This window comes from Crocodylus siamensis, chromosome 6 (genome assembly GCF_052110815.1).
Source record: "Crocodylus siamensis isolate JL-2025a chromosome 6, ASM5211081v1, whole genome shotgun sequence".
NCBI classification, from domain to species: domain Eukaryota; kingdom Metazoa; phylum Chordata; order Crocodylia; family Crocodylidae; genus Crocodylus; species Crocodylus siamensis.
The window spans coordinates 25,423,309-25,447,674 of record NC_143400.1 but is presented as its reverse complement, the minus strand read 5'-3'; the positions used below and the strand labels follow the sequence as shown (position 1 = coordinate 25,447,674).

The 24,366-nt window shown below is 49.0% G+C and overlaps 1 protein-coding gene across 1 annotated transcript in view; it reads left to right on the top strand.

Moving 5' to 3' along the window:
- The first annotated feature begins 15,958 nt into the window (after nucleotides 1-15,958).
- Nucleotides 15,959-24,366, top strand: part of LOC149861815 (olfactory receptor 14A16-like) — an 11,195-nt gene continuing 2,787 nt past the window's right edge. Inside the window, exons 1-2 of the mRNA XM_090053821.1 lie at nucleotides 15,959-16,872; nucleotides 23,336-23,405. Of these exons, the coding sequence (XP_089909947.1) occupies nucleotides 15,959-16,872; nucleotides 23,336-23,405 (984 nt within the window). The remainder of the gene's footprint in view (nucleotides 16,873-23,335; nucleotides 23,406-24,366) is intronic.

The window sequence follows — 24,366 nt, the reverse complement described above, 5'->3', positions numbered from 1 at the left end:
ACAGCCAGTGCCCTCAGCCTTTTCAGACTGGAGGCATCCCTCCATAACTGTCGCCAGCTGAATGGCACCCCACTTCACCACCTGGTTATTACAGTGCCGACCTCCTTGCAGGGGGGCTGAGCGGGGGAGCGGCCGGGCAGCGAGATGGGCTGGGCCTGGGCTGAGCTGCTTATGTCGTCACACCATGCAAAGGATCTCGCAGCACCCCAGAGCCTCACGGCACCCTGGCTGAGAGTCGCTGGCCCAGGCACCTCGCACAGTTTGCACCGGAGCACAGACAGAGGACCCGAGGGAGCTCTGCAGCCAACATAGAGGCACTTGTGCAAGTGTGGGCCTGCTGGGCAAGGCCAGCTGGAATCCCGCTTCTCTGCCTAAGTCCTGTGCAGATGCCTGAGGAGCCACATGGCAGCACGTCCCGCCTGCGGACTCAGAGCCGCCACATGCCTCAACCCGGCTTTCCCCCACCGAGGTGCGGCCTGAGGCCCGACTCCGCTGCTGGGCAAAAGCAGGGGGTGGTGGTGGGGTTCATGTTGAGAGAGCTGAGCCGCAGCACATCCCAAGAGAAAGGTACTGGAGACGGAGTGGCCGCGAAGGGGAGCTGAGCCTTGGGTGGTGCTAGTGAGGAGGGCTGCAGCCGGAGTCGCCTGAGCCTCCCCATGGTGCCACTTGCTTTTCCTACTTACTAGGCGTGACTGTCTTCTGTGCGCCAACGTGGTTCTTGAGTCCTTTTCAGGTGTCCAAGGGAAAGGCAGCAGAAGAAGCCTACCTGTGAGCATGGCTGGGCTGCCGCACAGAACAGCAGACCGTCCTCGGAGGAGCAGGCAGGGGAAAGGCAGAGTAAGCCATGCTTCGTGCAGGCCTGGCTGCTTCTGGGCGTTCGTTGTCAGCGGGAGTAATTAGGACTCTCTAGAGGAGGCGGCTTCTCAAGAGGCGATGGCCTCGTTACAGGTTACAACAGGACTGAGCCAAGTACCTGCCTGAGGTTCCCGCTGCAGGCTGACGCGAGGGGTGGCCTTCAGATTTGGTGCCCAATGTGACCAGGCCGGGGAGTGGTTCTCCACCCCTGGTGCCTTCATACTGGCAGTGCAATCTGTAGTGAACCCTAGCAGAGAAGACGACAGAAAAGCAGGTGTGCGCTGGCCTGCTAAAGACTAATAAAATTGATGTGCCAGGCACTTTTTTGGTGCCTGGTTTCTTTTGTCTCCAAGTTCATGCTCCCCCACTTGTTTCTCCCCTTTCCTGTCATTTCACATCCAAGTTCCCCCACCCCCTTGCTTCTTTCATTTCTGCACTGGCTCTCTTGTAACCACTGTGTGATGAATACCTACGAGCTGATTATCCAAGATGCTGAGTCCCTTGCTGAAAAGAGATTAGTGGTAGCCATTGATGGCTTAGCTCTCCAGGAGGCAAGTGTCAGAGAACGGACCGGCCACCTGAGGCTGCAGCACCAAATCATATCCCCTTCAGGGATCAACCCACATTGCCCCCGGAAGGACAACATGGCAAGCAAGTAGGAGTGAGCTGACCGGGGGGAAGAAAACCATGCCAGCTGAACAGGAGACGAAAGTAAGAGAATTTCGAGATGAGGAGTGTCCACTCCTTGAGTTTCATCATTAAGCTGTAGACCCTGGGATTCAGGAGATTTGGGATGGTGCAACCTCATGTGCCTTCTGGTCTGGGAGCTAGGTGAGGTCTCCTGTCCATACTTCTCCTCATCTTGGGCTACTTTGTGAGGTTGGCCAGAGTTCTTGGCCGTGGGTTAAGGAGAACGTTGCAGATATTGAGCGCGTTGAAACCCCTTCATGTAAGGGCTCAAAAAGGAGAAGTTGCAGCTGCTAGATGTGTGCTCTGGCTCTGTTCACTTACAGCTGGTCTTGCTCTTTGTTTCATAGATTTCATAGACATTAGGGCTGGAAGGGACCTCGGGAGATCATCGAGTCCAGCCCCCTGCCCCAAGGGCAGGAAGTCAGCTGGGGTCATAGGATCCCAGCAAGATAAGCATCCAATTTACTCTCGAAGGTGTTCAATGTAGGTGCTTGAACCACCTCCGCTGGTAGACTGTTCCAGACCTTGGGGGCTCGGACAGTAAAGCAATTCTTCCTTATGTCCAGCCTGAAGCGGTCTTGCAGGAGTTTGTGACCGTTCGAACTCGTCATCCCTTGGGGCGCTCTGGTGAACAAAAGTTCCCCCAGATCCTGGTGGTCACCCCTGATAAACTTGTAGGTGGCCATCAGATCACCCTGAGCCTGCGCTTTTCCAGGCTAAAGAGTCCCATGGCTCTCAGCCTGTCATCGTAAGATCTGTTTTCCTGACCTCTGATCATGCGCGTGGCTTTCCTCTGGACTCTCTCAAGCTTCTCCACATCCTTTTTGAATTGTGGAGCCCAAAACTGGACGCAGTACTCCAGCTGCGGCCTCACCAAGGCCGAGTACAAAGGGAGAATGACGTCCCGGGATTTGCTCGAGAAGCATCTATGGATGCAAGCCAGCGTTTTGGTTGCTTTACTAGCCGCAGCATCGCATTGGAGGCTCATGTTCATCTTGTGGTCAATGATGACCCCCAAGTCTCTTTCTTCTGTAGTGCTATCCAACGTAGCACTGCCGAGCCTATAAGGATGCTGCAGGTTTTTCCTCCCAAGGTGGAGAACCCTGCACTTTTCGGTGTTAAACACCACCAGGTTCTCGTCTGCCCATTTGCTGAGCTTGTCCAGGTCAGCCTGGATCACCCGCCTATCTTCTGGCGTGGATGCTTTGCCCCAAAGTTTGGTGTCATCGGCAAACTTGGCCAGTCCACTCCTGACTCCAATGTCCACATCATTAATGAAGATGTTGAACAGGATGGGTCCCAGGACAGAGCCTTGAGGGACCCCACTGGTCACAGGGCACCACAACGAGTGACTGCCATCAATCACAACCCTCTGGGTCTGACCACGGAGCCAGTTTCCCAGCCAATGGATCATGGTGGAGCCAAGGCCCCAACTGGCCAGTTTGGCCAAGAGGTGATCGTGGGATACCAGATCAAAGGCTTTTTTGAAATCAAGATATATGACATCAATCTCTTCCCCCTTGTCCAGGTGATAGGTCACCTGGTCATAGAAGGAAATGAGATTGGTCAAACAAGACCTACCCGCAACAAACCCATGCTGGCTATCCCTTAGGATGTTAGCCTGGGCCAGTCCATCAAGGATGGCCTCCTTAATAAACATTTCTAAGATCTTCTCCAGGATAGAAGTCAGGCTAATGGGCCTGTAGTTAGCTGAATCCACTCTCCTCCCTTTCTTGAAGATCGGCACCACATTGGCCTTCTTCCAGTCTTCGGGCACTACACCAGAGTGCCAGGAGTTTTCAAAGATCCATGCCAGGGGCTGGGCTATGACGCTCGCCAGCTCCTTGAGTACCCTGGGGTGCAGATTGTCAGGGCTGGCTGACTTGAAGGTATCCAGCTTCTCAAGGTGTTCCTTCACGAGGTCAGCATTTATGGAGGGTAGGGGATCCCCATCACCCGGATCTCCCTGTCCCATAGCAGGCATGGGCGTCCTATGGGACTGATGAAAGACTGACGCAAAGTACCTATTTAATAGGTTGGATTTTTCCTGAGCATCAGTTGTCAGTTGCCCCATCTGGTTTAGCAGGGGTCCAACATTGCCCTTGCTTTTCCTCCGGCTCCCCACATATCTGAAAAAGGACTTTTTGTTGTCCTTGATGCTTGAAGCTAGTTGGAGTTCAGTTGCAGCCTTGGCTTTCCTGGTTTGCTCCCTGCAGGACCGGACCAGTGCAGAATAATTCTCCTTGGAGGTGAATCCTGTCCTCCATCCTTTGTAGGCTTTCCTTTTTAGCCGCAGGAGGTCCGCTAGGTCCCTAGAGAGCCAGGAGGGCTGCTGTGCCTTCTTGCTGCCTTTCCTTCATGTTGGAATAGATTTAGCTTGTGCATTGAGGATTGCTTCCTTGAGAAGCAACCACTCTTCTCAAACTCCCATCTCTCTGGGGTCATGGTCCCTGAGGGCCTGACCGACTAGCCTCTTGAGCTTGTCAAAGTCGGCTTTTCTGATGTCAAGGACTTCTGTGTTGCTGACTGACTTGCCAGCTTTACAGCGGATGGTGAAGGTGATCAGCTCGTGGTTGCTGTCACCCCGCTTCCCATCGATCACTAGGTCGTCCCCCGTAGCCAGTACCAGGTCGAGCAGCGCTTTGCCTCTCGTTGGCCCATAGACTTCTTGAGTCAGGTAGAGGTCATCCACGCATGAGAGAAAGCTTTGCGACCGCTCGGATTTTGCTGAGTGATCTTCCCATGAGATGTCTGGGTAATTGAAGTCACCCATGACAACCAAGGTCCTGGAGCAAGCGGCCTCAGTCAGTTCCCGGGCGAACTCCTGGTCAAGCTCAGGACTTTGAGTGGGAGGTCTGTAGTAGACTCCCACCGTTGTGTCCCCTGTGCTGTTTTTCCCACGAATTTTTACCCAGAGGGTCTCTAGCTGTCCATGCCATTCACCAACATCAGCTTGCAGGGACATGTAGCTTTCCTTCACATAGAGAGCTACACCCCTGCCCCTTTTGTCAACACGATCCCTCCTGTACAGGGTATAGCCGTCTATACCGGTGGTCCAGTCATGGGTGGAGTCCCACCAGGTCTCCGTTATCCCAATGACGTCATAATTCTTTGCACTGAGCAGGAGGACGAGCTCCTCCTGCTTGTTGCCCAGGCTCCTGGCATTAGTGTACAGGCAGGCAAGTGTGCCCTTGGGGGCTCTTGCCTTGCCCACAGATTGTGCCAAGGCTGGGGCAGGGGTGGGCTCCCTTAAGTGCCTTGGCAGTGTTCTTGCAGTCCTTGGAAGAACCAGAAGGAGAAGCAGCAGGGAAGAGGCGAGGAAGGAGGAAAGGCAGCAAGAGAAACAGGATGCGGAGGAAAGGGACTCTGGACAGAGTGACCTCCCTGCCCTTAGGTCTAGATCATGTATTAGGCAAATTGTCTCTTTATGAGTCTTTGGGTGACCTCCCTGTAACCCAGAAAAGGAACACTGCCCTTGATGCTGTTGCCCTTGTGCAGCAGTCAGGGGGCAGGTGGACAACCCTGTAAGCAAGGTGTATCATGGCCACCTTGTTTCTAAAGCCATGGATCTGGTTGGTGGTGTTGCGCAGTGCAGCTGCCCTGTAAGCAGGGTCCAGGCCAGCTGCCAGACAGTGGCACAGCCCCCTGTAAGCAGGGCACATGCTGCCTCCTACCATGCAAGAACAACAGGCAGTTTGAATGTTCACAGCGCTGGGTGTCCTGTAATTGGGAGACTACATGCGCTGCAAAAGCCAGCCAGTTGGAGAGGAGCCCTGTAAGGCAGTAGACTCCTTCCACTGGCCTGAGAGCTGGAGCAGTCTGCAACACTGTGCCACAGGGCGGCCTTGCAGATAGGAGCCGAGTCTCGTGGGGTGACAGCAAACTCCTTAGAGCCCAGAGCTTGATGACCTTCCTGTGGCTGGGTTGAAGTCTGCGGCCTCCTTTCCATTCCCTGTGTCCAAGCATCTGTCCTTCCTGCATCTGTGCCTGGCACACCATGTCCAGACCCCTGGGTTGCCCTGTAACAAGGGTGCGAGTCCCGTGCCTCTTGGTGGAGGATTGGGTTCTGCTGAGCGGTAGAACACCCTATAAGCAGGGTCTGGGTCTCATTGCCAAAGGCTTTGGGCCTTTCCCTTTTTCCCCTGTGGGCAGCATGGCTAGCCAGACAGACTGTGCCTTGTAACAAGGGTGCGAGTCCCATGCCTCTTGGTGGACGGTGGGCTGTGGACCACACTGTAAGCAGGGGCCAGGTCTCAGTATACCTTTGACAGCTCTTTCCTTTGGGTGGCCTGTGGGATCTCCTTGTAAGCAGGGCTCTGGGCCTTTCCCTTTTGCCCTCTGAGGGCAGTCTGGCTAGTCGGGTGGACTGTGCCCTGTAAGGAGGGTGCTGATCTCAGCCTTCTTACCCCCTGGGAGCCGAGGAAGATTTTCCAGTGAAAGGCTGGAGGTGAAGCAGTTTGTGGCATGGAGCTCCTTTCCAGCCTGGGAACAGTTTTTTTCCCTTGTCAGTGTGGATGGCGAGAGAGAGGAGTGCCTGGACATGAAAGCATTTGTTATTTTCTTTTTGTTCTTAAACTCTCTGCAGCGTACTTTATTTTCTTCCCAGTGCTGGAAAAGGGGCGAGATTCATCCTCATAGCCTTCTCCTTCCACCTCCTCACCCAGGGGATTAAACACTGCTATAAATTTCTGTGCCTTCCGGCCTGGGGGAGCATTAGGCCCCCTCTTCTAATACTTTAATAACACAAGGTTGCAGGCTTGTGGAGGATACTGAGCATGTTGGGACCCCAAGGCTTCATGACCTTCCTGTAACTCAGGTCCAGGTCTCTGCTCCTCTGCTCTGCTGCTCTGGCACTATTGAGAAGGCCTCCCCTGGTGCCCTGTAACCAGGGCTGTGCCCCCACCCCTTTTGGCCGGGGGACGGGGAAGCCGCACTTGCCCTTTGGGCTCTGTGGCTTCTGTGACAGGAGCAGGCCCTCTTAGAGGTCGAGAGAGGCCTGGGCCACTTCCATTTTTTGAGGCTCCTGGTGTATTAAAAAAAATATTAATTCATAGTGCACTACCACTACAGGTGGTGTGGCCCAGTAATGGGACACAAGTTTAAAGTTGTATGATCTTCTTTCAACCCTGACAGTGTATCTCTGTATCTGTATGTATAACCTCATCTGGAGATAATGTTAAAAGTCTAAATTTGAGACCTGGGCCAAATGGCCCTCCTGGCCCCCCCGTGATAATCACTGGACAGGAGGCTGAAGCTGTGGCGGTCTTGTGCTCCAGACACAGGGCAACTTTGACCCCTGATCGAGACCATCTGAGGCACCTGTCAGCTGGCATTCAGGGCTTTGCAGGTTGTCTCCGGGCTTCATGCCCCAGCAGCCAGCTGTGTGGAGGGAGCACCACCCTGTAAGCAGGGTTGCCAGTGCTTGTGGTCACTGTTCATAGCAGTTCTGTCCAGAGGTCCAGAGTCCTGGCCCGTGGCACTCTGCTTCTGGCTGGCTGGGATGTCAGCATCCGAGGCCGCATATGTCTGCCCTCCCTGCTTTCCGCGGACAGAGCACAGTGTGGCAGCAGGTCCAGGTAAAGGTAGAGAGAGACAAGTTGGGGATTGCAGGCGTATCTTCTATCACAATGGCTTAAAAGGAGAGGTTGGAGCTGCTCAACACGCGCTCAGGCTGTGTTGACTTACAATGTGTCTTCGTCTTTGTTTTTACAGTCCTTGGAAGACTTTACGACAAAGCGGGATGAAAGCCTGCCAGGAAAATGGAGTGCGAAAGAAAGGGACTCTGGACACGGTGACTGCCCTGCCCTTATATCTGTCACACATGAGCCAAATTGTGGCTGAGGGAGCCTTGGACAGCGGGAGCTCCCTGTCACCAGGAAGCAGGTCTCAGCCCCGGCGGCTGTCGCTCTTGTAGAGCTATCAGGGGAAAAGTGGACTGCCCTGAAAGCAGGAGGCTGCCATCCCTGTCACCTCCCCTTTGATTCTGATTCTTCACCTGCTGGCAATGATTGCATAGCACGGCTGCCCTGTAATCGGGGCCCAGGCCCACCCCTGCAAGTCACTACTGACACAGCAGCTACCTTGTTAAAAAGGTGCATGCTGCTTCCTGCCCAAAGGCAAGACTGAGCTGTGCAGTGCCTTGTCCGTTGTAGCTGCCCCATAGTAAGTGTGTGAGAGCACTGCTGTAGCTGGCTGGTGGGGGGGAGGCCCTTCTGTAAGTGGGGTGCGTGTCTCTCTCTCCCTTCGTTTCTGCTGCACAGGGAACTCTGGTTCCTTGAGTGCCGTGACCCTGTAGCTTGGGTTCAGGTCTCTACACTTTTTTTTTTGGCTAGCCTCAGCGCTTTTCAGAAGCTCCCCCTGCCCCCACCTTTCCCCCCAGTAATCGAGGGGTTGGTCACCCCTGACCTTGACTTGGGGGCTGAGGCCTTGTTTAGTCCTTTGGGCACTATGGCTTCTGTGAGAGGAGGGTAAAGTCACGGCATTTTTATCCTCCAGACATGGGGTGGTTTTAAGCCCTGATTGAGAGCGCCTGAGGCACCTGGCAGCTGGCATTCAGGGCTTTGCAGGTTGTCTCCGGGCTTCATGCCCCAGCAGCCAGCTGTGTGGAGGGAGCACCGCCCTGTAAGCAGGGTTGCCGGTGCTTGTGGTCACCGTTGACGGTGCCGCTCTAGCAGTTCTGTCCCGAGCCCTGCCCTATCGCACTCTGCTGCTGGCTGGCATGGATGTCCCACCCAGATGGACTCATCCCCTGCTGGTAATAACCTCTTCACCATCTAGTCCAGCATATCCTGTATCCCATCCCTGATAGCGTCCAGTGCCCGAGGCTGGAGGGACCAGGACAGGACAACCGCATCCTGCACAATGCGGGGGCTAGCCTGGCCAGAGGGGGACAGCTCTGCCAAAAGCCCATGTAGTCCGTGCAAGATGCCCAGCAGTGTGTGAAACAAAACCAAGGGTGTTTAACTCAAGCACTAGACCCCCTGCCCACAAAGCACATGTATAGAGTGGCTTCAAGAGCCATTTGGATGCATGTGATGCTCTGGCAGTTATAATTAGTGTCCCATGCTGAAAAATGGCAGTGGGGGTGCTTTAACTACAGCTCATTGAAAGAGCTCAAAAGCACCCTGGCCACCATTTTTCACTACAGGACAATGATACACATGATGCTGGAGTCTGGTATTTGCCAAGCTCTAGCAGACTCAAGTCTGTTCCCCCATTCCTTGCTGCATGTCTATAGGCACCCCGAGTGACAAAACCAAGTGGAAGACATGGGATGATCCTCTCCAAAACCAGTATGCCCATCTTTGTTTCATGACTTTGCTTTACTTACGTTTCTTTTATAACTACCTCATGAAATTATTGTCTTCATATTATGGTGTGCAACCTATTTACCTGTTTAAAAAATGAAGGTGGTTGGTTCATTCTGTAGCTTTGTACATATAATGACACTTGACTTGGGTCATTTTGTGTTAAAACACTTGAAGTGGGGAAGTAATGTTTCATGCATGAATTTTACTGACTGTGCCACCTAAAATAAATGCCATGAATTGCAAGATGAGGAATTGAAGACTTTTGTTTACCAGTAGGTGCAATCCATTATTTGGATGTAGACAAAAATCCAGATTCTGGAAGGTGGGATGAACCGCAGGCACTTTAGAGGTTAGGAGTAGAATTCAGATGGAGGTGGATAGACTGGGAAGCTGAGCAAGATACAAAACAAGTTGAAGTCCAAGGAAATAAATGCAAGTTGTTGCGCCTAGGGGAGAATAATCAAAAGCACAGATACAAATTGGGTTATAAATGGCTGGGTAGTATGATTGTTGAAAAGGATCTCTGGGGTCTGGTGGATCACAGACTCAATATGAATCAGCAATTTGATGTAGCTACAGAAACATTAATGCAGTTTGGGCTGCAACAACAGGAGTATTAGATGTAAAACATGGGAGGTGATAGTATCACTCGACACGGTGCTAGTTAGGTTTCACCTAAACTGCCGTGTGAATTTCTGGGCTTCATATATTAAGAGAGGATATGAGGAAGTTACAAAAGTTCAGAGATAGGTGACAAAAATGCTAAATGACTGGAAGGCAAGCCGTGTTAAAAATAGATTGAGAGAACTTTTGCAGAAAAGGTAATTAAGAGGCAGATCAGAGCAGTCTTGAAATAACTGAAAAACTGCTGTAAAGAAGAGGGTGAACAATTGTTCTCCCTTGTTGAATAGGGAGGGACATCAAGCTTCAGATGACAGTGAAGTAGATTTAGATTAGATTTCAGGGGGAAAAGCACCCTTGTTTCTAGATCAGTGCGGATGTGGAGTAGACTGCCCAGGGACGTTGTGGAGTTTCCTTCATTTCAGGTGTTCAAAAAGAGGATAGTCATTGCTCCCGGATGATTTAGGAGTACCGTTCTTGCATTTGTGCAGCGGGGTGGAATACATGATCCTGGAGGCCCCTTGTAACCCTATGAGTTTATTATTATTATCATTGTAACAGCACCATGAATATCTTGTGGATTAAAACAGTCAACTGCAAGTGAATGGACAATGAGACAGGAGGATTACTGTGTGTGTTATCACACAATCTCTTTTTTTTTTCTTTTTCCTTTTAGAGGGTAGACAGACAGATGGGAACTAGTAGTCCTCCTAATAGTTCATGCATATGTGAAGGGCTAGAACTTGAGTTGACATGACTAAGGTTTTATGAACTTGTCCAGTGATACTAACACAGCACTTTCCAAACAAAAAGTGTTTTAAGGGAAATTTCCTGGTCAACTTTGCTACTAATTGCAAAACACAATACTGTGTTTTGATCATAGTAAGGGAGGGTTTCCATATCACCAGGAAAAAATTTCAGGGCCATAGATAGCTGTTCACCACTGCTCAAACAAGTTGTGGTTTTTAAAAAAATCCCCTAAAGAAAGTTAGGTGCTTACTTTAAATGAGATTTGAGGTCTCAAACTCACTTGCCTGTTTCAAAATATTTATAGGATCCTAGGACTGGAAGGGAGAGTATTACTTCCTCCAATGATATGTTTGGTCCTAATACAACAACGCTGTTCTCTGGGTTCATCTATTGATGAATTTAGCACAGTCGAATGAACCCCATCACAGTTCTTGCTGGAGTTTATTGTTCCTGGGTGTGGGAAACAAGGATTACATGTAACAAAGAGGATCAAAGGCCAGACCCTTGGAGCATGGCTGGGTGGAGGAGCGGTCATGGCTGGTCCTGCTGAATGATGTCCTCCAACTGGCTGGTAGGTCTGAACCTGGTTCCTCCTAACCCCACTGCAGCACTTAATTTAAAGGGCAATAAGCACAGCGTGTGCAGCCCCCAGCCATTCCCAGCCCAGTTCAAGGGAAGGCTGATTTCGGTATTTCCCTGCAGCAGGGATGTGTGTGCTTCTGCTGCTTTTAGATCTGCTCAGAAGACAAGGGCTTTGCAGGGCCTGGGATCCTAAGATCCGTGCAACTGGGAGGTGCCCCCCACTTCAGGACAGTTTCTGCCTCTCACTGAAACTCAGGCCTGACCCTGAGGACTCTGCCAGCTCAGGGCTGGCACCCAGGAAGCCTGGAGCTCCTCCTGGCTGCTGCAGCAGGGCAAAGCAGGGTAGGTGGGCAGGAACAGCCCTGCACTCAACTGCTCCCACTGGCAGCAGATTTGCTCCTGACACAGGTGCACATGTATACACGTGGCCATGTGCAGTTTAGGGACCTGATAGTTTTTACCATGCAACACTATTTTGCCATATTGTGCTGAGATGCTACCGCAGAGTGTCAGAGCAAAATTTTGATTAGATGCTGCCAACACAGAAGATTGAGACGGACATGCATACTGCACTCGGTGAGCGGAAAGTTCCAAGGCTCACCCAGCCCGTGCCCCTGGGTGACCTGCGGACCTGTCAATCATTGTTGACCTACTTTCCCCACAGACCCATGCTCAGATTGTGTTAGCTTCTGACTGAGAGCATGCTCAGTCAGAACCTGACGTGAGGTAATCTGACTAGAAATTTCTCTGCGGAGAGCGTTCTGATTGGCCACTAAATTCAGATAAAAGTTCAGTGCGTCCCTCCCTTGGGGGGAGATCGCGTTAGCTGGAGACAGAGGCTGGTGCTCCGGGGACTGTCTCTCAGTCAGGCCCTTAGGCCTACTGATCTCCTCCCTTGATTTGGCACTCCGTGTCCTTAACTGACAGTGATTGCGGCTTTGATTATTCAGCTTTTGATTGACTTCTCGCCATCCTTGACTATGATTTGGATTCTTCTTATACTGACGATTCTCTGGTTACTGGACTGTTTTCGCTTTGGCCTTGACTTCACCTCCAGATCACCCTTGGTACCTTGACATGACTCTACTTACCTGGCTTTCGACCTCAGCTTTCATCATCGACCATCCGTTTGTCCATTGGACTGGCATCACGACCCCGGTTATTGACCTACGTGTTACAGTTCTGTTTGTCTGTTTACCCCATTTATGAGCTGTTGACCAGCCCTGGGACTTATCCGACAGGCTTGCCCTGTTGGGGAACCTCGTGGGCCAACAGACCCCTTTGTTGTTCTCTGTTGTTAATACTGTAACTGAAGACATCGCTGCCTACGCCTAAAGCGTAAGTTAAATAAATTCATCTTTGTTCAAATCCGCTACGGGTCCATATCTCCTGACTCCATGCCAGTAATCCCACCTGTTTGTATCTGATTGCCACCCCAGCCCACTGTGACCTTGGGGCCCGATTCATTCTGTTCGGTTTACCCCGACACAGAGTAGTGTAACAGCTGCACAGGAGGATCCTAGGACTGGAAAGGAGGATCCAAATCCAGCTTTGAGAGAGATGGGGGCAGAGGCACAGCCCCCCCAACCCCTGCACTGGAATGGGAACTGAGACTTACTTCAGGAGCCAACATCAGGACAAGGAAGAGTATGCATAGCACTATTATGAGCTAATCTCCTCACCAGGTGTAGAGCTGTGCAGCTTCTGGACACAGGTGTCCCCAGGAGAAGAGGGAATGGGAAGCTGGTAGGCTGTTTGGGAGCTTCCAGGTCAGAACCCTGCAGGCATGGGGGACTGGGGCCACCTTAGTTGGGTGGGGGGGCATGTGCCCCCCCCCCCCAATGACCAGTCAACGACTGGGAAGGTAGGGGTTCCCTCATGGCCAATTTTGCCAACTGGAGGCGGGTCCCCCACGGCTGATGGTGTCAACCGGGAAGCAGCCACAGTTCTGCTGGAAGTGGCTGCAGTGCTCCCGGAAGTGGCCACGGTGGCACTGAAGAAGTGGGTTCAGAGCCTCAGAAACAACAGGAGCTGTGTCCACACCATCTAGTGGCCGAACCTTGTAATAACTGTTGCTATTTATTATAACGAGAGGGGAGGTTTAGCTCTAAAAGGAAACTTTTTCTTTTTTAAACAAAAGGATATGACCATGCGAATGTAATCGGTGCAGGAGTCTGGTGTAAGGGAATTATTCATTATTCTCCCTGTGTGAGAATTATTCACTTACAGTTACATTGCTAGATTGTATTCAAATAATTGGTTTTATTATTCTTTATTGATAATATATATTATCCCACACCCAGGAACAACAAACTCTGGGCTTGTGGAGTAAATGTTTGGGCAGTGAGGGTGAGGGGCACACTCCAGTCAGCACATCTGCCTGAGGGAGATCCCAGGGTTACTGGCACCTTGAGGATCCAAAATCTGGCATATTGCCTGGCCTAGTGTGCCAGCAAAGTTAACAGTAATATTAGGCTACTGCACAGTAGTGTCACGTAAACGGTGTTCACTGGTGCTACGGTGTAGAAACTCTGGTTATTGAGCATTTATTTAATACTTAACTTGTACAAGTATTAAATAAATATGCAGTAACCACTGTGCAGTAGTGTCTTGTGTAGATGCACTCACTGAGACTTTTAGTAATGCACAGTAACTTTGAGGTTAACCAACACTTAAAAAAAGAAAAAAGTCCTGCACTCACCAGTTGCTGCAGCAGCTGTCGCAGCCTCTAGGGGCTCATAGCAGAACCCCTGCACACAGTGAGGGGTAGTGGAGGGCAGGATCCAGTGAGTGGGGGTCTTTTTTTTTTCCTTGTTTTTTCTTGATTTGTCTTTTTTTTTTTTAAGGTGCTGGGATGCTGGAACTAGCTGGGGTGGCAATTGATGGGCTGGGGAAATGGGTGGGGGATCAGGCCTGTTCAATTTGGAGATTTGGCCAATTTGGCAGTGGACGAATCTCCGAATCAGATTCGGCCGAATCGATTTGGAAAAGTGATATCAGTCACTGAATTGAATCACTGTCCCCTGAACCAGTCAAATTTGAATCCAAAGTGAATACTAGCTGTTTTGCATAGGCCTACCGCAGCTGCTACATATCCTGGCCCAGAAATAGGAAACAATAGATAAAAGATGATCAAAGTAAAAAACAAAACAAAACTTTTTTTTTTGCTTTAAAAGACATGAATCCAGGAAGGCTTGTTTCTGATTCTGTGCTTCAGAGGTAAGCTGGGCTCTAGGGAGTAAGTCCCAGGAGCCTTAAGAAGAGAGAAGTGGATAAATCACCTTCCTGCAGCATCAGTCCTTCCAAACCAGTGAAGTTCCCTGTCATCTGCAGAGAGAAACTGGTTTAGATCTACTTCTGTCAGGTCAGTCTTGGAGTGGGGAGAGAGCTCCTGCTAAGATATTTTGACTTGTGAAGATTTGGTAGTGGCAGGGAAAAGGGAAATTAGGTAGATCAGTAGAGGGAAAATAAGCAAAAACTCCTGGCACTGGAGGATGAAATCACAAGCTGAGAAAAAATTCATATTGCTGTAAGTTTATTATTCAAATTAACTGTGGGTAGTTGGTAAGAAGAGGGATGCATGTAGAAATTAGATAGATCAGTAGAGGGAGAATAAGCAAAGCATCTGGAGGATTTATCGTAAGCTGAGAAAAACTTCACAAAGAACGTTGCAGTAAGTTTTTAATTGCAATTAAATATGGTTGGTTGGCAAGAAGGGAGGTGTGCAGGGTATTATTTAAGAACCTGAAAATGACATTCAACTGGAAAGCTCTCAGCATTTGAATAGCAAGGTATTCAAAATTCTTCAGCTGGTCAAAGGAAGAAAAAAAAGAAAACAGCTTCCTTTAGAAATCTGAACTTGCTACCAAGAACCCACACATTTCAGTGCTTCAGCAACTTGAGATTTTTCAATCAAAAGCTGGAGGCTGCACATCTTAAACCAAATTATTCCTCCACCCTGTATGGATAGTTCTTCCTCATAAATTGAACAAAATACATGTTTTGAACAAAATACATGTATTGTGAAAAAGTTTACATTTAGCAAAAGACATTTTTATAAGTAACATCTTTCTAGGCTTAAATGCTAATCCCCATAGCAGAGAATCAGTCTTGCCAAGCCACACCAGAATGACAATCCCACCTCAGTCATTGCATCCAGATTTTCTTGTTTTCCAGAAAAATGCCTGGAGCAGGGTGAACTCAGTAAGCCCCACAGCTGATCACCCTGAAAATGTCTTTTACATATCCAAGTGCCTCTCAAATTAGGGTCGGGGGACCCAGCAAAGTGAGATGAGGAAATGCATAATGAGAAGCATCCTGTGCCCAAAATAGCTTCAGGTTCTTGTACCCAAATGATACAGATCCGTGACACAACATGGAGATAACAGGAGGATGGTATTGGCTTATCATGGCATAGAGATGACTGTCCAGATGGGGATGGGGGCCATGTAAATCAGCTAATAACCACGTAGCAGGCAGAACTCGATATGGATTCATTTTAGACAAGGTGACACTTTGGATGTTGTCTATGCTTATGCTCTATATATCAGGGAAGAGGGAAGTGGGGTGGGCTAGCATTTTATTTACTAGCATCTTATTGTAGTCACAAGTGCTGTGTTAAGTGTGCCTGATCTTGATGTGCCCTTGAAGTTTGTAGAGCTTCTTGCTTTTCCTGTTGTTGCTCTTAAAAATCAGATACAAAATGCCGCACTCTGTCATCTGCCAACTTGATGAAGGGAGAAGATTTCATAGTGAGAATTCAAATGAGAATGAGAGCATGAAGGAATTAAAAGAAATTAAAAGACAAAACAACTGAGATATTGCATAACCAATATTCATAATTATAAACATTGTTTTGTTCTGAAATATTCTCTCTTTAGTGGTTTGGTTATATACCTACCTACACACACACACACACACACACACACACACGGAATTTATATATATGTGGAATTTCTATATACTCAAAAAACCATATTCCCGGCAATATTACTTTCCACTGACAATTTTACAGCACTTCAAGATAGACACTACTGACAGTTAGTTATTGAGCTGTATCTGACACAAGATTCCCTCCTCTTATATTTGTAACTCTGATCCTGACCATTGTCCTTGTCCTTCCTATGCAGGCTTTGCACAGTGCACTGGAAATGTCTAACCAAACAACTGTTACTGAGTTCCTCCTCCTGGGGTTTTCTGATAGTCGGGAGCTCCAGATCTTACACTTTCTTATCTTTCTAACAGCGTACTGGGCAGCTCTGATGGGGAATCTCCTCATCATCACAATTGTAACTCTTAACTATAAACTTCGTTCTCCCATGTTCTTTTTCTTGATTAATTTGTCCATCGTGGACCTTGGCTTCATCTCAGTGACCGTGCCCAAATCCATGTCTAATTCCCTATTGAACACCAGGTCGATCTCCTGCTCTGGATGTGTTGTCCAAGTGTTTTGTCTCATCTGCTTCTTTGGAGCAAATTTATCCCTTCTCACAGTTATGGCATATGACCGATATGTTGCCATCTGCAAGCCACTGCATTATGAGATAATAATGAACAAGAGCGCTTGCATCCAGATGGCTGCCTGTGCTTGGATTGCTGGAGTAATGTACTCTGCACTGCACACTGGGAACACCTTTAGTCTACCCTTCTGCCACTCAAATATCATCAACCAGTTCTTCTGTGAAATACCACAGCTACTCAAGCTCTCCTGCTCTGACACATACCGCAGAGAGCAGGCAGCAATTGTCTTCAGTGTGTTTTTAGTTCTAGGCTGTTTTATTTTCATCGTTGTGTCGTATGGTCAGATCTTCACTGCAGTGTGGAGAATCCCCTCGGAGCAGGGCCGGCAGAAAGCCTTCTCCACCTGCATTCCTCACCTGGCTGTGGTCTTCCTGCTTCTTTTCACTGGTGGCATTGCCTACACGAAGCCCATTTCTGACTCCCCATCCCCTCTGGATCTCCTGGCAGCTGTTCTGTATTGTGTGGTGCCTCCATTGTTGAATCCGGTCATCTACAGCATGAGGAACAGGGAGATCCAAGCTGCCCTGAGGAAACTACTCCAAAGGTTTTGAGGAATCTACTCCAGATATAATAGGTCTATCATTATTTCATTATTTCACTTTAGTCATACATATAATTTTTGGTGATGAATTGCTTTCATACTACCATGTGAAACCTGCTTATAAAAATGAAGGTGGTGGGCTACATTTTCTGGCATGCCAAGGACAATGATTTTTTATGCATTAACACTGTTGAAGTAGAAAAGTATTATTTCATTCATCAGTGTTTCTTTCTACCACCTACAATAAATCCCACCAATTGCAATGTCATAGAATTATAGAAAATCATAGGAATCAGCATTGGAAGGGACCAAAAGATGTCATCTAGTTCAGGAGTTCCCAAAGTTTTTATGTTGTGACCTGCCTAATCATGGCTAAGCAAACCATGGCCCAGCAGTTGCAGAGGACTGTGGCCAGAATTTCTGGCTGGCAGACAGGTAAGGATACCCCCATGCCCAGAACAGGGGTGGGGAAAACCCTGAGCTGCCATGGGCCCAGCAGAAGGGGCCATGGCCTCTCCACCCAGCTGCAGTGGGCCACGGTTTGCCTGTCTGTGGCTACTTCCAGTCTGGCAGCTGACCGTGCTGCAGACGGGCAGCTGCAGCCCAGTGATTGAGAACCCCTGATCTAGTCAAAGTCCCAGAATTAGGCATACTTAGCTTGCAGAAAAGGCAATTAAGGGACACATCATAACAGTCTTCAAATATCTGAAAACCTGCCATGAAGAAGAGAGTGAACAACTAGTCTCCCTTCCTGCATAGGGAAGGATATCAAGCTTCAGCTTATAGCAAAGTAGATGTAGATTAGACTTTGGGGAAAAAGCACCCTTGTTTTTAGAATAGCAAGGAAGTGGAATAGACTTCCCCGGGGAAGCTGTGGAGTCTCCGTCATTGGAGGTTTTCAAATAGAGGCTGGATAGGCACTCATCAGGGATGGTTTGGAGTGCCATTTGTGCATTTGTACAGGGAGTTAGACCACATGACCCTTGAGGCCCCTTCTAACTCTTTGACTTTATTATTCTAGTATAATAAAGGGCTTTGTTTGGCTGTCCATCCGTAAAGACTTTGCCCTACTGCACATGTGCCGATTGGCTGGGTGGGCTGGGTGGCCAGGGTCAGGGCCAGCTGGGTTAAAACAGAAGCCCCTTTGCTGTTACACCTTCTCCTGCAGCCTCTGGTGCAATGGCTCTCCCCCACCTCCACAGAGGCAAAAAAATAAAATGACATGAGCACGTTAGAAAGGTGGGGCCAGCTGAGGAAAAGTGGAAGCCCCTCTGTCATAGTGGGGTTGGACCTGAAGCAGGGGAGCAGGGTCTGGGGGCAGGGGCAGATCCAAAGGGAGTGGGAGGGGGCGGAGCAGGGTTGGACCTGAACTGGCATGGGGGGTCAGGGAGTGGGGTTGGACCTGAAGTGGTGGGGGGTAAACCGTGTGGGACCTAAATGGTTGGGAGGGGGGTTTTGGACATGAACAGGCAGAGGGAGGTGGGGCTGTTGTGCACCCAAACTGGGGGTGCATGGAGGCAGGGACTGACCTCCTCCAGAGGGGGAACAAGGTTGGACCCAAACCAGGGTGAGGGGGGTGGGGAAGGGTCAGACCCAAAGGGGTGGGTGGGGGAAGGGGGAGAATGAGGTTGGGTTGGACCCGAATGGGGTGAAGCAGGGAGGCGGGGAAGGGTTGGAACTGGATTGCGGCGGGCCGGAGTCAGACCCAAAGTGGGGGAGCAAGTTCGGACCCGAAGTAGGGAGAGTGAGGCTGGGGTGGGGCATGAGGCAAGATGGGGGTTGAATGAATCTCATCTCATTCTTAATGGGCAACTTGCTAGTTCTTATTTAAAATGAATCACTAACATGTAGTGGATCAAAATAGTGGACTGCAAGTGAAAAAAGGCAGAAAGACCAATAGGATTATTGTGTCTTATCTCACAACCTCTTTTTTTTACTTTTTGCTTTTGGAACATGGACAGACAGGTGGGTGCTAGTCTTCCTTATAGCTAATGCATATCTGAAATGTGGGAATTTGAGTTGACAGAAAGTTTTGCAAAATTGTCTAGTTTCACTAAAACAGCCCCTTTGAACGAAAAAGCATTTTGTGGAAAATTTGTTGATCAACTTTGAATGTGGTCACATTAAATGTAGTAGAATTAGCTCATATCTTTACTACCATAAATAAGTCTTGAATATAGTATATCCTATTTAAACCTCGATATTGCAAAGTGCTTCCTCATTCCATCTTAGAACATGCTTCCTTGACTATATCTGTCCAAGTAGTCCTTCATCTTTTCTTCTTTTCTGAGCTAAATGAAAGGAAAATATACCTGAACTTTTCCCTCATACCTTGGTCTCCTGGAGTGTTTGTACATGCTACATTTTTTGCCATTCCTTGCGCTGCAATGGCATGATTGTTTGCACAAAGGGGTTTTCTGGGTGCTTTAAAAGTGTTTCCGGTGCATTAAACTAAAAATCCTTGGACATAGTTTAGTTTGGCTCACCACAAATAAAAGTGTTGTGTCCATGAATTCATTGCATGCAAACACAAAGGCACTCAAAGACATGTAATGAGCATCTTTGTTCACCAGATGGTGCTGTGACTTCTTTGTAGCCCATCCGTTGGAATTGCTGCTGCTTTCAACTTGTTTCTGCTTGTTGTTGTTGTTCCATATGCCAGACCCCTGCTCCCACAGCAGCATGGTGGGCATGGGTTGGGGGCCTCAGGCTAGGGTGGGGGCAACGCAGGACTGTCTCACTCTCCTATGGCACTGGGCAGGGACTGGGTTTAATTTTTTCAAAAACCCAGTGTGTGCAAACAATGATGTGATGCTCCAAAATGAATCAGTTTAAATTTTATAAACCTATTTAATTCAATGAGGTTTAAACCCGTGAATTATTTGGGATTCAACTATTAATTTCAAAGGATACAAAATCTGTATTCTGTATTCTGTGGTGCCTCCAATGATCAATGCAGTTATCTAAAGCATGAGTAACCAGGAGATTAAAGGTGCCCGGAGTTCAGTTCATAGTCTCAGCTGAGGCTGCTTTGTGTGCATGTGCATGTGTGCGTGCGCCATCAGCTGAGAACAGTTCAGATGGATGGGATGTTTTGTGAGTCATCTCATTGCTTGTTTAGGGGCTTGTCTTAAGAGAATAGCAATCAGTGGTTCTTTGCACAGATGTGAGGAAGGGACACTGCTTTGCCGGTGTTCACATGGGCTGGGTATGAACAGGTAAGCCAGTTATGAAAAGCGTTGTATCAGGCTTCATCCCTGAGTCCATAAGCTCCCTTACTATTTTTGTTACCCTCGAATGGACTGTCTCCTATTTGTGCACACCAGTTGTGTAGTGGAGGGCCCAAAAATGAGATTCCACTTTCCTGGTCCCAAGATCCATTTCTTCCATATAGGATTCCAGTTTCAGATGCTCCAAAGACTCCTGGCTAATTCCCTCTGCTCCCAATTCCTCTCTTCTTTTAAACTCTCACTCCCATTGCACAGTCCCCACCCACAGGTCTCTTTCCCATCCCCTAGGTCCTTGCATCCTTCTACCCAAACATCAACCCCTTTCCTTCTCCTCCACCACAACTTCGACCCTGGACACTGCTCCATTACTTTCTAGTTCTTCTCCATCTTTCTTCCTCTGTCTCCATGATTTCAATATTACTTTGAGAGCTGCCTCTGCAAAGGGTCACTGAGCACACAGTTAACCTGGGGATTTGGTGCACAAAGTCAGCATGACATAAGTTCACAATATTTGGTTGTGAGTAAAATTCCAAGGGTGTGAATTTTGTCAGCTTTTGGGGAAAATGCTGGATACTGAGAATTTCCTGTATGCTGGCAATTCCAGTTCATACTTCAGTGTCCTCTCCAGCTACATCATAGGGACACAAAACTCTGAAAGACACAAAACTTCTGATGACAGCTTTCCAATCAGACACTGACACAAGAGAAGTTACAGTAGGGGAGTGGCCCAAGGAGGAAAGCATGCCAACTCTAGCAGGTCAATTGTAAAGCATAGCAAGGCAGGCCAAAAGGGCATTTGAAAAGGGTTTTGTGAAAGAACGAAGAAGAATTCTTTACAAGTATGTAAGAAGCTGGGTAGTAAACTGGGCAGTAGGAAATACTGGGGAGATGCCCATGCGAGATCCACACTGAATAAATGCAGTGAGATCAAAACGAAGTGACAGAGGAGTTTTAAAAGCAAATCCACAAATTAAAACAGAAAGCAAGTGACTCGGACCAGATCACATTCCCTTAGAGAGTTGTGTAGGAATTCAAATGTGAAACTGCAGGGCTGCTGTTCATAGCATGTCACAGTTTCATAGTTTCATAGTTTCTAGGGTCAGAAGGGACCTGAGTAGATCATCTAGTCCAACCCCCTGCCATGGCAGGAAACAATACTGGGGTCAAACAACTCCAGCAAGATGTTCATCCAACCTCCTCTTAAAAACCCCCAGGGTAGGAGCCAGGACCACCTCTCTTGGAAGTTGGTTCCAGACCCTAGCCACCCTGACAGTGAAGTAGCGCCTCCTGATATCTACTCTAAATCTCCCCTCTGCCAGCTTGTGACCATTATTCCTGGCAGTGCTCAGGGGGAACAGTGACTCCCCCAATGCCTGCTGATCCCACCTGACTAGTTTATAACAGGCCACTAGATCCCCCCTCAGCCTTCTCTTGTGGAGGCTGAACAGGTTCAGGTCCTGTAGCCTCTCCTCATAGGGCCTGCCCTGCTGTCCCCTGCTCATGCGAGTGGCCTCCTCTGGACCCTCTCCATGCTGTCCACATCCCTCTTGAAGTGTGGCGCCCAGAACTGGACACAGTACTCCAGCTGCGGCCTGACCAATGCCGCATACAGGGGGAGGATCACCTCTTTGGACCTGCTTGAAATGCATCTCTGGATGCACGACAAGGTACGGTTGGCCTTCCTGATTGCCTCTCCACCCTGCTGGCCCATGTTCATCTTGTAGTCAGTTATGACTCCAAGATCCTTTTCTGCCTCCGTGCTGACAAGAGGGGAGTTCCCCAACCTGTAGGTATGGTGCCAGTTGTTCCTCCCCAGGTGCATCACCTTGCACTTGTCTGTGTTGAATCCCATCCTGCTCACATCTGCCCACCCTTGTAGCCTGTCTAGGTCTGATTGAAGCCTGATGCTACCTTTAAGTGTGCCCACATCCCCCCACATCTTAGTGTCATCGGCAAATTTGAACAGGGTGCTTCTTACTCCCTCGTCCAAATCGCTGATGAAGATGTCGAACAGTGCAGGCCCGAGGACCGAGCCCTGCAGAACCCCACTGCCCACGTCCTTCCAGGTTGAGATGGACCCATCCACTACCACCCTCTGGGTCTGGCCCTCCAGCCAGTTGGCGACGCATTTGAGTGTGTGGGCATTGACACCACAGTCCCCCAGTTTCTGAGTGAGAACAGGGTGAGAGACAGTGTTGAATGCCTTCCGGAAGTCCAGGAAGACTATATCCACTGCTACCCCTGCATCTAATGATCTGGTAACCTGATCATAGAAGGCCACCAGGTTGGTCTGACGGGACCTGCCACTGATGAACCCGTGTTGGTTGCCCCTAAGCATGCAGTCCCCAGCTGGCCCCTCATGGATGTGTGCCAGCATAATCTTCTCAAACAGCTTGCCTAGGATCGAAGTAGGACTGACTGGCCTATAGTTTCCTGGGTCCTCCTTCCTCCCCTTTTTGAAGATTGGAACCACATTGGCCCTCTTCCAGTCCTCTGGGACCACACCAGAGCACCATGAGTGCTCATAGAGCTGTGCCAGGGGTTCTGCAATGACCTTGGCCAGTTCCTTAAGGGCTCTAGGATGGAGATTGTCCGGGCTGGCTGACTTAAACACATCCAGCCCCTCCAGAAGCCCCCTAACTAGTTCCATGCTAACCTTTGGCCCAGGTGTGCCTCCCCTGGGGCCCGGGGTGGGGCCCAGCAGGGATGTGGCTGTTCTGGTCCCTACTTAGGAAGACTAGCAAGGGCCCCCATACCAGAAGAGTTTCAGGTTGACAACACAGCACCAAACTTCAAAAAAGGGCTCCAGAAGTCATCTTGGGAACTACAGCCCAACGTTTTTTCACTTCTATCCCTGGAATTTGATAGAAGATACAGTAGGAATAAAGTTAGAAGTCACATGGATATAATTGATGTTGAGGGGAAGTGTCAGCATCCTTGTTGTGAAGGGAAATTCTATCCCAAGCATCTGCTGGAGATCTCTGGCAACATCACTTAGCATGTGGGCAGGGGGGGACAGTTGATCGAATCCAGTCCAGTCCAGTCCAACCCAGTTCAATCCAAGCCAACCCACTATGAGGAGCATCTGACAAAGTCCCTCATTGAAAGCTCTTAAAATTGACCTTTTGGTGAGGGACTATGGGAGTGAACAGAAGGTCTTTTCATAGATCAAGACATGGTTAAAAGACATGAAACAAAGGGTCGGGGTAAATGGCCATTTTTCAGGCTGGAGGAAGGAGAAGAGTGGAGTCCCTTGGGGCTTTGTGCTCGGGACAGTTTTGTCCAACATGTTCATCAATGATCGGAGTGAGGGGGTGCACAGCGAATTCCCAGTGTTCCCACAAGAGACCAACTGTCCCAGGGGGTGAAATCCAAAGCTGATGGTGAGGAGCTGTGGAGAGATCTCACCAAATTAACCCCTTACTCGGTGTAAGCAGAGACTGCTGTTCCTGGGCCACTGACTGTTGCCGCAGTTCTTGCTTTTGCTTCTGTCAGGGAAATATCAAATGCAGAATTACTTCCTGCTAAAAACAGCAGATGGATGATTGTTTTGGAAATGCTGTTTCTGATGGTTCATAGGTGACTGTTTCAACACCTGAGGCCACTGTTCTCATCCCCGGCTGATTCTCGGGTCTGGCTATATCCCATCAGTGTACCACTTTGGTGAGGGGAGATGATTTTATTCACAGTGAAGCCTTGCAGGAGAAGGGGAAATGAGGCAATGAAAGAAGACGCTACAGGAGGCATTACAGGATCAATTGAAATAATTGTAAAATGTTTTCCTTTTCCCTGAAATATTCTTTTTAGATGGCTTCGTGTTTATAGAGACATGGCAGCAAGCAATGACTTTTACAGAAAACTTAATATGTGCAACAAGAAAAGAACTGGAAAACCTGCTTCCCACTAACCTGTTCCCAGCAGTTTCTTATGGGCAGCTTTGACACTTTGGTCGAGATGTTACTGCGGATGTGAGCTTCCCTCGTACATTTGTTGCTCTGACCCTGATCGCTGCCTTTGCTCTCCCTTCACCAGCCTTGCACAAGGCACCGAGGAGAACGATGTCCAACAGAACCACAGGGGCAGGATTCCTCCTCCTGGGGTTTTCTGACACTCGGGAGCTGCAGATCTTACACTTTCTCCTCTTCCTAGCAGCATACCTGGCAGCCCTGACAGCCAATCTCCTAATAATCACAGCTGTAGCCCTCAGCCACCACCTGCATTCCCCAATGCACTTCTTTTTGATAAATTTATTCATCCTAGACCTTGG